Source organism: Carassius gibelio, chromosome B9 (assembly GCF_023724105.1).
Source record: "Carassius gibelio isolate Cgi1373 ecotype wild population from Czech Republic chromosome B9, carGib1.2-hapl.c, whole genome shotgun sequence".
Classification (NCBI taxonomy): Eukaryota; Metazoa; Chordata; class Actinopteri; order Cypriniformes; family Cyprinidae; genus Carassius; species Carassius gibelio.
The window spans coordinates 32,143,342-32,158,341 of NC_068404.1; the positions used below are offsets into that span (position 1 = coordinate 32,143,342).

Below are 15,000 nucleotides of genomic sequence, written 5' to 3' on the forward strand. Positions count from 1 at the left end.
AGCAGGATGGAGCTGAGGTTCATGCTGATGAAGGCTTGGCTGCGGTCGCTGGTCCTGTGCATCTCCAGCAGCAGCAAGTGCAGCGACGAGGCTTCGAACAGACGCTTGTTCTTCCTGAAAACACACCTGAGGATTAGTGTCCAGCTGATACACACACACACACACACACGCTGATGGGAGCCAGCACTGACCGGATGCTGGAGAGTTTCTGCAGCAGCATCAGCATCTTCTCCAGCAGCGCCGGCTCCAGACGAGGGTTTCTCAGCAGCACAGAGACACAGCGGAAGAAGTCCTCCGAGCTGCACTGCTCCAGGAAACCAGACAGCATCGCTGCAGGACAGAGAACCAGACCATCTCCTCAATCAAACAGATTACAGCTGATACACTTCAGAAGAAAGAGACGTCACACATCTGATGGAGAGTAAATGATGACGAAACCACACACAACCTGCCTGTTCAACATTATTATTAAATCATTTCCCTCAAACCGAACGTCTGAATGGGTCTGAGCTGAGCTGGGGTCTGCTGAAGTAGATCACACACATGGAGCACATTACAGCTGACCCTCAGACTGACCTCTGCTCCAGCTCCACTCTCTCTCTGCTGTAAAGCTGCTAATGAGCGTCTGCTCAGTGTCTTGCCCGCCTCGTTAACACACTCACTGCTGACAGCTACATCCCCAACACACTCACACTCACACACACACACACACACACACACACACACACACACACACACACACACACACACACACACACACACACACACGTGTTCAGCGCACTGCACTGTGAGGGGGTCATTACACACATCACTACACCACACAGAGCCTGACCCAATTACATGAACCGTCGCAACTCTCTCACAACAGGGTGTGTTAAAATTTATTTAAAAAAAAATAAGTTTAACTAGCTAAATTTGACATTTAAAAAAAAGATTTTGCATTAAATACATAAAAACATTCAAATAAATTAATATAAATTAATACATTTGATTTAATAAATAAAATGACAAATTTGATTACAATGTATTTAATACATTTTTATTTTAAAAAATAAATAAATAAACAGATGTTTCAATAAAATAAAAATTGGTAAATATAATTGAATAAGTTGATAAATCAATCAAATTTGATCTGAACACGTAATAAATTCATATGAACAAACAGATTTAAAAAGATTATTTAAATATAAAGATATAAACTTTAAAAAAATGTAAAGAAAATGAATAAAGCATGCTTTTAAAAAAGAAATAAACTACATCGGATTTAAACAAATAAAAATCATTTTAAAAAAATAAATTCACTGATAAAATATAAATAAAACTTTGATTAAAATAATACATTAACAGGACACCACTATTGTGAGCATGGGAAAATATTTACCAATAATATTTTACAAAGATTTACAGTATTCATATTTTGCTGTAATAACTGTTAAGACTTTAACAATGAAGATGTACAGCTGTGTGGACGACCCTGGGGATGACCCTAAGGACGACTCTGAGGACGACCCCGAGGACGACCCCGAGGATGACCCTGAGGATGACCCTGAGGATGACCCTGAGGATGACCCTGTCAGAGCTGGGGTTAGTGGACTTCACACACTCATGATAAAGAGGAGTTCCTCACGTGAGTCTGAGCTCATCTGCAGCAGCACATGTACAGACGGAGACAGCAGACCAGGACACCCTGACCTCAGCAGAGACAGAACCGCCGGCAGAGCCTGGTACTCCAGGAACAGAGCCTGTCCTTCATCCGTCCGCACCGCACCGGACAACACCTCCACAGCCTGAGCCAGAACATCCACTGTGGACCAGAACAACAAACACCATCAGAACATCACTGAAGATAGCCTTCAGATCCACCGACTCAGATCCATCTCACACTATCATCTACTGAACACGTCATCTAATCCAGCTGTGACCCTGCTATACATCTTCTGAACGCTGAATAAATGATCATAATGTTCTCTTGTGTGATCAACTGTCCTGGTGGTCAGCACGTAATGTTCAGTGTCCTGGAGCGAGATGATTAATATCAGAGCACAGATCTGCGGTTCCTCGACGGCTCTGTGTGCGAGCCGTGGTTATTAGAGAGAGTGTTGTTCTCACGGTCACATCAGATCAGATCAGATGAGAGAGAGAGAGAGAGCGAGAGAGAGAGAGAGAGAGAGAGAGAGAGAGAGAGAGAGAGAGAGAGACAGAGACAGAGACAGAGACAGAGAGAGAGAGAGAGAGAGAGAGAGAGAGAGAAATGGCCAGCTGTTCCATGACACACATCTGGAGCTCTCCAACTCTTCACTGACACACACTCACACACAGAGAGATTCAGATCAACGACAGCATGAGTCATGATTACAGGAAGAGTTTATTTACAGATCAAGAGTTCTAGAAAATGTGTTCATCCTCAGTTCATCTGAGATCAGGTTTGGAGAAATGTAGCACTGCATCAATGGATGCTCTGCAGTGAATGGGTGCCGTCAGAATGAGAGTCTATAATCCATAATAACACTTCCTCCAGTGAAAAAGTGCATCTCCTGTTGTCTCTCACAGATCTGTTTAAACGCTGCTTGATCTGTGCAGATTTCTCTCCTGATTCAGACCAGAACACTTTTTCACTGGAGGAAGGATATGGATAATTTCAGTTCAAATCATCTTAATGCTGGATGTGTTTCAGGTTTTGTCTTCTCCAGATGTTCACTGATGGACTGGAGTACTGTGGATTATTGTGGTGTTTTTATCAGACTCTCATTCTGACGGCACCCATTCACTGCAGAGCATCCATTGATGAGACACTGATGCAGAAACACACTCACAATGAAGGTTGATGAGTGGCTGAATGTTCCTCTAATATAACAGAGATTAGACTGCTGTTAATGAGGTATTTCAGTGCTAAGAGGAGCTCAAGCGTAATGTTATTAATGTCCTTGTGTTTGGGAGCTGGTGTCAGAAAGGAAGAGCAATGCTGATCACAACAACACTGCCACCTGCTGCACGTGCTGTGAAACACTCATTTATAAAGTGTGTTCACACAGCTCTTATATCAGGCAGATTCGTTTCTGACTCTTGGTGTAAGATGAGATCTACAGGTGCTGGTCATAGAATTAGAATAGCATCAAAAAGTTGATTTATTTCACTAATTCCACTCAAAAAGGAAATTAATTTTCTGAGATACTGAATTTGGGATTTTCCTTAGTTGTCAGTTATAATCATCAAAACTAAAAGAAAGAGACATTTGAAATATATCAGTCTGTGTGTAATGAATGAATATAATATACAAGTCTCACTTTTTGAGTGGAATTAAATAAATCAACTTTTTGATGATGATCTAATTATATGTCCAGCACCTGTATGAGTCTTACATCCTAACCTGAAGTGTTTATCAGATTAAAGAGGAGAACTGCTGGTGTGGTGTGGATCTGTGTGTGTGGACCTTGACTGATGGTCTTGATGATGATGAGGCAGCACAGGAAGCGTGTGTGGAGACAGGAGCTCTTGAACAGCGGAGGAACACGTGATCCTCGAGACACCTCTTCTCCCAGCCTCCTCAGCGTGGAGGTCAGGACAGCGTGCTGGAGAACGACAGAACACACAGCACATGAACACACTCAGTTTCTTTAAACATATCTGCCTTACATACTCGTTTGAAGTTACTTTACGGCACTTTTTAAAACGTTTGATCACCTTACACCACGTCCTTAAATGCACATACTGAGTGACTGATGCCATCTTTAAAAAATTATAATCAGTTGATTTTAATGCAAAGATTGAGTCATTCAGTTAGACTACTGTACTTCGTCACCCATTTAAAATCTAGTTATAGAAGGCTGAAAAGAGGAGATTTAAATGAGCTCGAGAAAAATACAGGAAACTACAGCTGGTTCAGATATCGTCTAAGTCAAGGATTGTTATACAGCGGCCAAAATCATCATAAAACTAGTATTATCAGCAGCTAAAACTGGTTCTAAGTCAGTTATTTGTATCTTCTGCTGTAGTGTGTCAGTAAGTCTATATTTCCAAACATTGATTTTGTTATTAACTGTAATAATGCAGTGAGAGTATTTGTGATCTCGATCCAGGAGAACTGTGGAGACGTCTGTCTTCAAACACGGCTCTAGAGAAGGTGAGTGTGTGTTGTGGTGATGTCTTGCCTGCGAGCTGCGCTCCAGATGCAGCAGGACGCAGTAGATGCAGCGCAGCAGAGACAGCATCAGAGACGAGGACGGCTCCATCACAGCATGAAGCTGCTCCACCAGCATCGGAAGAACCTGACAACAACACAGTGTGTGTACATCTGAACTGTGCAGCTCCAACCAAAGACAGCAGCTACACTATGTTTAAGAACATGCAGCAGAACCCATCAACTCAGAACTGACTCAATTTATTTTGTCTTAAACAAAAAAAAAAGTTATGTGTGGCTGGAAAAAATAACTAGCAATCAAGTGCTAATGAGTAAACTCAATCCCAGCGTTCGTTATATGGCTCAGAAACGTGTGTGATTACAGCCGTTAGTCTAACGAGTCTAATGATTCAGTGCTGATTCTCATTAGATGAACAACACTAACTGAAGAGAAACATCTGGACTAACAGTAATGAGGACGAGGTGTTTCACATCACAGTGATGAGAACAGAGGAAACGTGAAAATACATGTCATGATGTACAGAAATCAATGGATTCGCTTCATTTATCATCATGTGAAACTGTCTGTGTGATGTGTTTTACTGAGCACTGAAGTCTCCGTGTGTGTGTGTTCATGAGAAGACAGACCCTGGTGCATCTCTCCTGCGCTGAAGACATCTGACCTCTGACCTCCATCAGCTGACCGTCCACCAGCCAATCCAGCAGCAGTGTCAGCAGCTTGAGCAGCGGCCCGTGTGCAGCAGCCTGATCACACACACACACACACACACACACACATCACCTCTAGAGATCACCTTACTTCAGCACATATCCCAGTCACTCTTCAGATACTGTCACAGGCAGCAGGGAACCGCTCCATCCACACTCCCTCGCTCACTAACCCTCAGAGAACACACTCCCTCGCTCACTGACCCTCAGAGAACACACTCCCTCGCTCACTGACCCTCAGAGAACACACTCCCTCGCTCACTGACCCTCACAGAACACACTCCCTCGCTGACTAACCCTCACAGAACACACTCCCTCGCTGACTAACCCTCACAGAACACACTCCCTCGCTCACTGACCCTCAGAGAACACACTCCCTCGCTCACTAACCCTCAGAGAACACACTCCCTCGCTCACTGACCCTCAGAGAACACACTCCCTCGCTCACTGACCCTCAGAGAACACACTCCCTCGCTCACTGACCCTCACAGAACACACTCCCTCGCTCACTGACCCTCACAGAACACACTCCCTCGCTCACTGACCCTCAGAGAACACACTCCCTCGCTCACTGACCCTCAGAGAACACACTCCCTCACTCACTGACCCTCAGAGAACACACTCCCTCTCTCACTGACCCTCACAGAACACACTCCCTCGCTGACTAACCCTCACAGAACACACTCCCTCGCTCACTGACCCTCACAGAACACACTCCCTCACTCACTGACCCTCAGAGAACACACTCCCTCGCTCACTGACCCTCAGAGAACACACTCCCTCGCTCACTGACCCTCAGAGAACACACTCCCTCGCTCACTGACCCTCACAGAACACACTCCCTCTCTCACTGACCCTCACAGAACACACTCCCTCGCTGACTAACCCTCACAGAACACACTCCCTCGCTCACTGACCCTCACAGAACACACTCCCTCGCTCACTGACCCTCAGAGAACACACTCCCTCGCTCACTGACCCTCAGAGAACACACTCCCTCGCTCACTGACCCTCAGAGAACACACTCCCTCGCTCACTGACCCTCAGAGAACACACTCCCTCGCTCACTGACCCTCAGAGAACACACTCCCTCGCTCACTGACCCTCAGAGAACACACTCCCTCGCTCACTGACCCTCAGAGAACACACTCCCTCGCTCACTGACCCTCACAGAACACACTCCCTCGCTGACTAACCCTCACAGAACACACTCCCTCGCTGACTAACCCTCACAGAACACACTCCCTCGCTCACTGACCCTCAGAGAACACACTCCCTCGCTCACTAACCCTCAGAGAACACACTCCCTCGCTCACTGACCCTCAGAGAACACACTCCCTCGCTCACTGACCCTCAGAGAACACACTCCCTCGCTCACTGACCCTCACAGAACACACTCCCTCGCTCACTGACCCTCACAGAACACACTCCCTCGCTCACTGACCCTCAGAGAACACACTCCCTCGCTCACTGACCCTCAGAGAACACACTCCCTCACTCACTGACCCTCAGAGAACACACTCCCTCTCTCACTGACCCTCACAGAACACACTCCCTCGCTGACTAACCCTCACAGAACACACTCCCTCGCTCACTGACCCTCACAGAACACACTCCCTCACTCACTGACCCTCAGAGAACACACTCCCTCGCTCACTGACCCTCAGAGAACACACTCCCTCGCTCACTGACCCTCAGAGAACACACTCCCTCGCTCACTGACCCTCACAGAACACACTCCCTCTCTCACTGACCCTCACAGAACACACTCCCTCGCTGACTAACCCTCACAGAACACACTCCCTCGCTCACTGACCCTCACAGAACACACTCCCTCGCTCACTGACCCTCAGAGAACACACTCCCTCGCTCACTGACCCTCAGAGAACACACTCCCTCGCTCACTGACCCTCAGAGAACACACTCCCTCGCTCACTGACCCTCAGAGAACACACTCCCTCGCTCACTGACCCTCAGAGAACACACTCCCTCGCTCACTGACCCTCAGAGAACACACTCCCTCGCTCACTGACCCTCAGAGAACACACTCCCTCGCTCACTGACCCTCACAGAACACACTCCCTCGCTCACTGACCCTCAGAGAACACACTCCCTCGCTCACTGACCCTCAGAGAACACACTCCCTCACTCACTGACCCTCAGAGAACACACTCCCTCGGTCACTGACCCTCAGAGAACACACTCCCACGCTCACTGACCCCTCACAGAACACACTCCCTCGCTCACTGACCCTCAGAGAACACACTCCCTCACTCACTGACCCTCACAGAACACACTCCTCTCGCTCACTAACCCTCACAGAACACACTCCCTCGCTCACTGACCCTCAGAGAACACACTCCCTCGCTCACTGACCCTCAGAGAACACACTCCCTCGCTCACTGACCCCTCACAGAACACACTCCCTCGCTCACTGACCCCTCACAGAACACACTCCCTCACTCACTGACCCTCACAGAACACACTCCTCTCGCTCACTAACCCTTAGAGAACACACTCCCTCGCTCACTGACCCTCAGAGAACACACTCCCTCGCTCACTGACCCTCAGAGAACACACTCCCTCGCTCACTGACCCCTCACAGAACACACTCCCTCGCTCACTGACCCCTCACAGAACACACTCCCTCGCTCACTGACCCCTCACAGAACACACTCCCTCGCTCACTGACCCTCAGAGAACACACTCCCTCACTCACTGACCCCTCACAGAACACACTCCCTCGCTCACTATCTCTCAGAGAACACACTCCCTCGCTCACTAACCCTCACAGAACACACTCCTCTCGCTCACTGACCATCAGAGAACACACTCCCTCGCTCACTGACCCTCACAGAACACACTCCCTCGCTCACTGACCCTCAGAGAACACACTCCCTCGCTCACTGACCCTCACAGAACACACTCCCTCGCTCACTGACCCTCAGAGAACACACTCCCTCGCTCACTGACCCTCAGAGAACACACTCCCTCGCTCACTGACCCTCACAGAACACACTCCCTCGCTCACTGACCCTCAGAGAACACACTCCCTCATTCACTAACCCTCACAGAACACACTCCCTCGCTTACTGACCCTCAGAGAACACACTCCCTCTCTCACTGACCCTCACAGAACACACTCCCTCGCTCACTAACCCTCACAGAACACACTCCCTCGCTCACTAACCCTCACAGAACACACTCCTCTCGCTCACTGACCCTCAGAGAACACACTCCTCTCGCTCACTGACCCTCAGAGAACACACTCCCTCGCTCACTGACCCTCAGAGAACACACTCCCTCACTCACTGACCCTCAGAGAACACACTCCCTCACTCACTAACCCTCACAGAACACACTCCCTCATTCACTAACCCTCACAGAACACACTCCCTCGCTCACTGACCCTCAGAGAACACACTCCCTCGCTCACTGACCCTCAGAGAACACACTCCCTCGCTCACTGACCCTCACAGAACACACTCCCTCGCTCACTGACCCTCAGAGAACACACTCCCTCGCTCACTGACCCTCAGAGAACACACTCCCTCACTCACTGACCCTCAGAGAACACACTCCCTCGGTCACTGACCCTCAGAGAACACACTCCCACGCTCACTGACCCCTCACAGAACACACTCCCTCGCTCACTGACCCTCAGAGAACACACTCCCTCACTCACTGACCCTCACAGAACACACTCCTCTCGCTCACTAACCCTCACAGAACACACTCCCTCGCTCACTGACCCTCAGAGAACACACTCCCTCGCTCACTGACCCTCAGAGAACACACTCCCTCGCTCACTGACCCCTCACAGAACACACTCCCTCGCTCACTGACCCCTCACAGAACACACTCCCTCACTCACTGACCCTCACAGAACACACTCCTCTCGCTCACTAACCCTTAGAGAACACACTCCCTCGCTCACTGACCCTCAGAGAACACACTCCCTCGCTCACTGACCCTCAGAGAACACACTCCCTCGCTCACTGACCCCTCACAGAACACACTCCCTCGCTCACTGACCCCTCACAGAACACACTCCCTCGCTCACTGACCCCTCACAGAACACACTCCCTCGCTCACTGACCCTCAGAGAACACACTCCCTCACTCACTGACCCCTCACAGAACACACTCCCTCGCTCACTATCTCTCAGAGAACACACTCCCTCGCTCACTAACCCTCACAGAACACACTCCTCTCGCTCACTGACCATCAGAGAACACACTCCCTCGCTCACTGACCCTCACAGAACACACTCCCTCGCTCACTGACCCTCAGAGAACACACTCCCTCGCTCACTGACCCTCACAGAACACACTCCCTCGCTCACTGACCCTCAGAGAACACACTCCCTCGCTCACTGACCCTCAGAGAACACACTCCCTCGCTCACTGACCCTCACAGAACACACTCCCTCGCTCACTGACCCTCAGAGAACACACTCCCTCATTCACTAACCCTCACAGAACACACTCCCTCGCTTACTGACCCTCAGAGAACACACTCCCTCTCTCACTGACCCTCACAGAACACACTCCCTCGCTCACTAACCCTCACAGAACACACTCCCTCGCTCACTAACCCTCACAGAACACACTCCTCTCGCTCACTGACCCTCAGAGAACACACTCCTCTCGCTCACTGACCCTCAGAGAACACACTCCCTCGCTCACTGACCCTCAGAGAACACACTCCCTCACTCACTGACCCTCAGAGAACACACTCCCTCACTCACTAACCCTCACAGAACACACTCCCTCATTCACTAACCCTCACAGAACACACTCCCTCGCTTACTGACCCTCAGAGAACACACTCCCTCTCTCACTGACCCTCACAGAACACACTCCCTAGCTCACTAACCCTCACAGAACACACTCCTCTCGCTCACTGACCCTCACAGAACACACTCCTCTCGCTCACTGACCCTCAGAGAACACACTCCCTTGCTCACTAACCCTCACAGAACACACTCCCTCGCTCACTAACCCTCACAGAACACACTCCCTCGCTCACTGACCCTCACAGAACACACTCCCTCGCTCACTAACCCTCACAGAACACACTCCCTCGCTTACTGACCCTCAGAGAACACACTCCCTCGCTCACTAACCCTCACAGAACACACTCCCTCATTCACTGACCCTCAGAGAACACACTCCCTCGCTCACTAACCCTCAGAGAACACACTCCCTCGCTCACTATCCCTCAGAGAACACACTCCCTCACTCACTAACCCTCACAGAACACACTCCCTCGCTCACTAACCCTCACAGAACACACTCCCTCATTCACTAACCCTCACAGAACACACTCCCTCGCTCACTATCCCTCAGAGAACACACTCCCTCGCTCACTAACCCTCAGAGAACACACTCCCTCGCTCACTATCCCTCAGAGAACACACTCCCTCACTCACTATCTCTCACAGAACACACTCCCTCGCTCACTAACCCTCAGAGAACACACTCCCTCGCTCACTAACCCTCACAGAACACACTCCCTCGCTCACTAACCCTCACAGAACACACTCCCTCGCTCACTGACCCTCAGAGAACACACTCCCTCGCTCACTGACCCTCACAGAACACACTCCCTCGCTCACTGACCCTCAGAGAACACACTCCCTCATTCACTAACCCTCACAGAACACACTCCCTCGCTTACTGACCCTCAGAGAACACACTCCCTCTCTCACTGACCCTCACAGAACACACTCCCTCGCTCACTAACCCTCACAGAACACACTCCCTCGCTCACTAACCCTCACAGAACACACTCCTCTCGCTCACTGACCCTCAGAGAACACACTCCTCTCGCTCACTAACCCTCAGAGAACACACTCCCTCGCTCACTGACCCTCAGAGAACACACTCCCTCACTCACTGACCCTCAGAGAACACACTCCCTCACTCACTGACCCTCACAGAACACACTCCCTCATTCACTAACCCTCACAGAACACACTCCCTCGCTTACTGACCCTCAGAGAACACACTCCCTCTCTCACTGACCCTCACAGAACACACTCCCTCGCTCACTGACCCTCACAGAACACACTCCTCTCGCTCACTGACCCTCAGAGAACACACTCCCTCGCTCACTAACCCTCACAGAACACACTCCCTCGCTCACTGACCCTCACAGAACACACTCCCTCGCTCACTAACCCTCACAGAACACACTCCCTCGCTCACTGACCCTCACAGAACACACTCCCTCGCTCACTGACCCTCACAGAACACACTCCTCTCGCTCACTGACCCTCACAGAACACACTCCTCTCGCTCACTGACCCTCAGAGAACACACTCCCTCGCTCACTAACCCTCACAGAACACACTCCCTCACTCACTGACCCTCACAGAACACACTCCCTCGCTCACTAACCCTCACAGAACACACTCCCTCGCTTACTGACCCTCAGAGAACACACTCCCTCGCTCACTAACCCTCACAGAACACACTCCCTCATTCAGTAACCCTCACAGAACACACTCCCTCGCTTACTGACCCTCAGAGAACACACTCCTCTCGCTCACTAACCCTCAGAGAACACACTCCCTCGCTCACTAACCCTCACAGAACACACTCCCTCGCTCACTGACCCTCAGAGAACACACTCCCTCGCTCACTGACCCTCAGAGAACACACTCCCTCGCTCACTATCCCTCAGAGAACACACTCCCTCACTCACTAACCCTCACAGAACACACTCCCTCGCTCACTAACCCTCAGAGAACACACTCCCTCGCTCACTAACCCTCACAGAACACACTCCCTCGCTCACTGACCCTCAGAGAACACACTCCCTCGCTCACTGACCCTCAGAGAACACACTCCCTCGCTCACTAACCCTCAGAGAACACACTCCCTCGCTCACTAACCCTCACAGAACACACTCCCTCATTCACTAACCCTCAGAGAACACACTCCCTCGCTCACTATCCCTCAGAGAACACACTCCCTCGCTCACTAACCCTCAGAGAACACACTCCCTCACTCACTAACCCTCACAGAACACACTTCCTCATTCACTAACCCTCAGAGAACACACTCCTCTCGCTCACTATCCCTCAGAGAACACACTCCCTCACTCACTAACCCTCACAGAACACACTCCCTCACTCACTGACCCTCAGAGAACACACTCCCTCGCTCACTATCCCTCAGAGAACACACTCCCTCACTCACTAACCCTCACAGAACACACTCCCTCACTCACTGACCCTCAGAGAACACACTCCCTCGCTCACTAACCCTCAGAGAACACACTCCCTCGCTCACTAACCCTCAGAGAACACACTCCCTCGCTCACTATCCCTCAGAGAACACACTCCCTCGCTCACTAACCCTCAGAGAACACACTCCCTCGCTCACCATCCCTCAGAGAACACACTCCCTCACTCACTATCTCTCACAGAACACACTCCCTCGCTCACTAACCCTCAGAGAACACACTCCCTCGCTCACTAACCCTCACAGAACACACTCCCTCGCTCACTAACCCTCACAGAACACACTCCCTCGCTCACTAACCCTCACAGAACACACTCCCTCGCTCACTAACCCTCACAGAACACACTCCCTCGCTCACTGACCCTCACAGAACACACCTCACCTTTCCTGCCGCTGTGTTTGATGGAGCTCTCTCTGGTTTGCTGGGTTTGGGGTCGTATGCTTTAGGAGCAGCGGTTTCTCGGCTCCTGTGTGTCGTGAAGGACTCGTACTTTCTCTGGACAAAAACACACACACAAGAGTTCATTCGTCCTGTACATTTACACCACTGTTTGGAATTTATTAACATTTTAATGTTTTACAAAGAAGTCTGTTCTGCTCACCAAGAATGCGTTTGCACTGCACCAAAATAATGTTAAATATATTAAATATTATTGTAATGTAAATCGTCTGCTTTCTGTGTGAATCTGTGTTAAAGTGTCATTTATTTCTGTGATGCACAGCTGTATCTCCAGTCTTCAGTGTCACATGATCTTCAGAAATCATGAAAATCTGATGATTCACTGCTCAAGAAACATTTCTGATTATTATCAATGTTGAACACAATTCTCAATAGTTTACTAATGTTTCTTGAGATACAATTCTTAAAATACAGCTGCACATCACACAAATAAATTACACTTCAACAGAGATTCACACAGAAAACAGCTGGTTTATATCAGAATAATATTAAAAAAAATGTTACCATGTTTTTGATCAAATAAATGCACCCTCTGTGAACAGAAGAGATTAGAGCCCGACCGATATATCGGCCGGCCGATATTATCGGCCGATATGAGCTTATTGCATTTAAATCGGCATCGGCGTTTATAATGGCCGATGGAACATGAGAAACGGAGTCTCATGCTTTACTCATGTTATGAGTGTTGCATAGTTTACCCACCAGAGGGAGCTCTGCAGCTCCAGAGTTGACAACAGCGCCAGAAATTCACTAGCGAAGAAAGCGATAAGCCAAGCCAGCCACGGAGATTTTTTTTCTGTTTTGACGGTGAGTCTGTCGTTCTTCATGTGAAATGATTTAGTTCATACACTGTATATACAATGATGTGGTAGTTCTAGCTAACGGTCCTATCATTATCACTTACAAATATTCTGTAACATCACTTACAGCCACTAATGCATTGCTATATTAGATTAGCCACGAAGCTAATACCATGTTTATCAGTGGAAGAGTGCGAACGTTAATAAGATGTCAAACTATAACGTTATCGTTTAACTTATTCTAAATATATCTGCAGTGTTTCCCACATAATGACCGGGTAACTGTGGCAGGGGGGCAATGACTAGAAGTTATGTACAGCGTGCCTCGAAAAAACAACAGCTGTTATGTTTTTGAATGAATTCATTAAAAATAGGTCATTGCACTTACATCAAATCACGATATGGACGAATATCTGTAAGTATTAAGCCGGAATAGTCTTTTTAAATATGAATCCTGCATGTTCTGCGCGTCTCTGTTAATGAATGGCGCAGAAGCGCCTCTTCATTCATTAAACACACGTAAGCGCGCATTAAGCTCGCGGTGAATTCAGCGTCCGCTGTCTCACTAAATAATCACGTGAACACATGAACAACATCCCCAGAACTGCTCTGACAGTCACTTCATGAGCATTTGACCGTTTGATTTAAGTAAAAGCAGCATCACATCACATACACAGAACTGTAAATGTACGCCAACCCGTCAAAATAAAAGTCCAGTTAAAGGCTGTTGTTCAGCAGAATGTACAAAAGCCTATCATAGACCCGATTACTAAAATATTCGATATTTACAGCCTTATGTTATTCTAACGCTAATATAGCTTCCTTTTTAGCAGGCCCCTTAAATGCTTGCTATTAACTTGATTGAAGGTGGTTCTTCTCAAAATTGACAGCGGTGTGTTCATGACACTAACGTTAACCATTCAACTTCGAGTAGGTGGGTCAGAAATGATTAACCAGAGGGGACATGTAAATAAATGTGAGCTGAACAAGCGCTTTTTTTTATTTATTTTTATTTTTTACAGATTGTTTCAAAGCAGCTTTAAAGACATAACAGGAAAATGTTGTAATATTGTTAAATAGAAGTATGTAATAGGTAATACCTATTGGTTGACAAATAAAAAAAATATATATTTCTCATTTTTGCCTATGTAGGAGATCCCTGTTTATTATAATTCTAATTCTAATGATGACACGAGTAATGATACATGGTGATATTATTAATACACATGCTTATTCTTTCTCTGTCTCTTTCTGGCCTACAGATACCTGAAAAAGGTGAATGCTGTAGCAGCAAAGTGTGGGACTACTTCTGCAAATACTTTAACTTTAGTATTATAATTTATTTACAGAACACACACAGACTGTTAAAACCAGCTTCAACTGGAAGAAAGTAAAAGTGTTTTTTTGACCATTAAAAAATATATACTTTTGATGTGCAATTGTTTAGTCATTGAGACTATAATCTAAGGCTTTTTTTTTTACATAATCTCTTCTGGAAAATGGTTTATACAGCCCACATACATAGAACAGGCAGATATTTTGCTATTGAATGTTGTGTAAGTGCAGTATATAGGAAATGGGTCTAATATCCAGTTTATTTTCAAAATCAAAATATCGGCTTATAAATCGGCTCTTTTCGAG

At 48.1% G+C, this 15,000-nt stretch overlaps 1 protein-coding gene across 1 annotated transcript in view; it reads right to left on the reverse strand.

The window, feature by feature from the left end:
• LOC127964910 (coiled-coil domain-containing protein 138) overlaps positions 1–15,000 on the reverse strand; it is a 19,215-nt gene that overhangs the window by 607 nt on the left and 3,608 nt on the right. Inside the window, exons 8-14 of the mRNA XM_052565410.1 lie at positions 12,482–12,595; positions 4,766–4,882; positions 4,149–4,265; positions 3,431–3,569; positions 1,628–1,804; positions 192–330; positions 1–114 (exon numbers count right to left, since the gene is read on the reverse strand). The exon at positions 1–114 is cut by the window's left edge and continues 26 nt beyond it. Coding sequence (XP_052421370.1) covers positions 1–114; positions 192–330; positions 1,628–1,804; positions 3,431–3,569; positions 4,149–4,265; positions 4,766–4,882; positions 12,482–12,595 — 917 coding nt within the window. The remainder of the gene's footprint in view (positions 115–191; positions 331–1,627; positions 1,805–3,430; positions 3,570–4,148; positions 4,266–4,765; positions 4,883–12,481; positions 12,596–15,000) is intronic.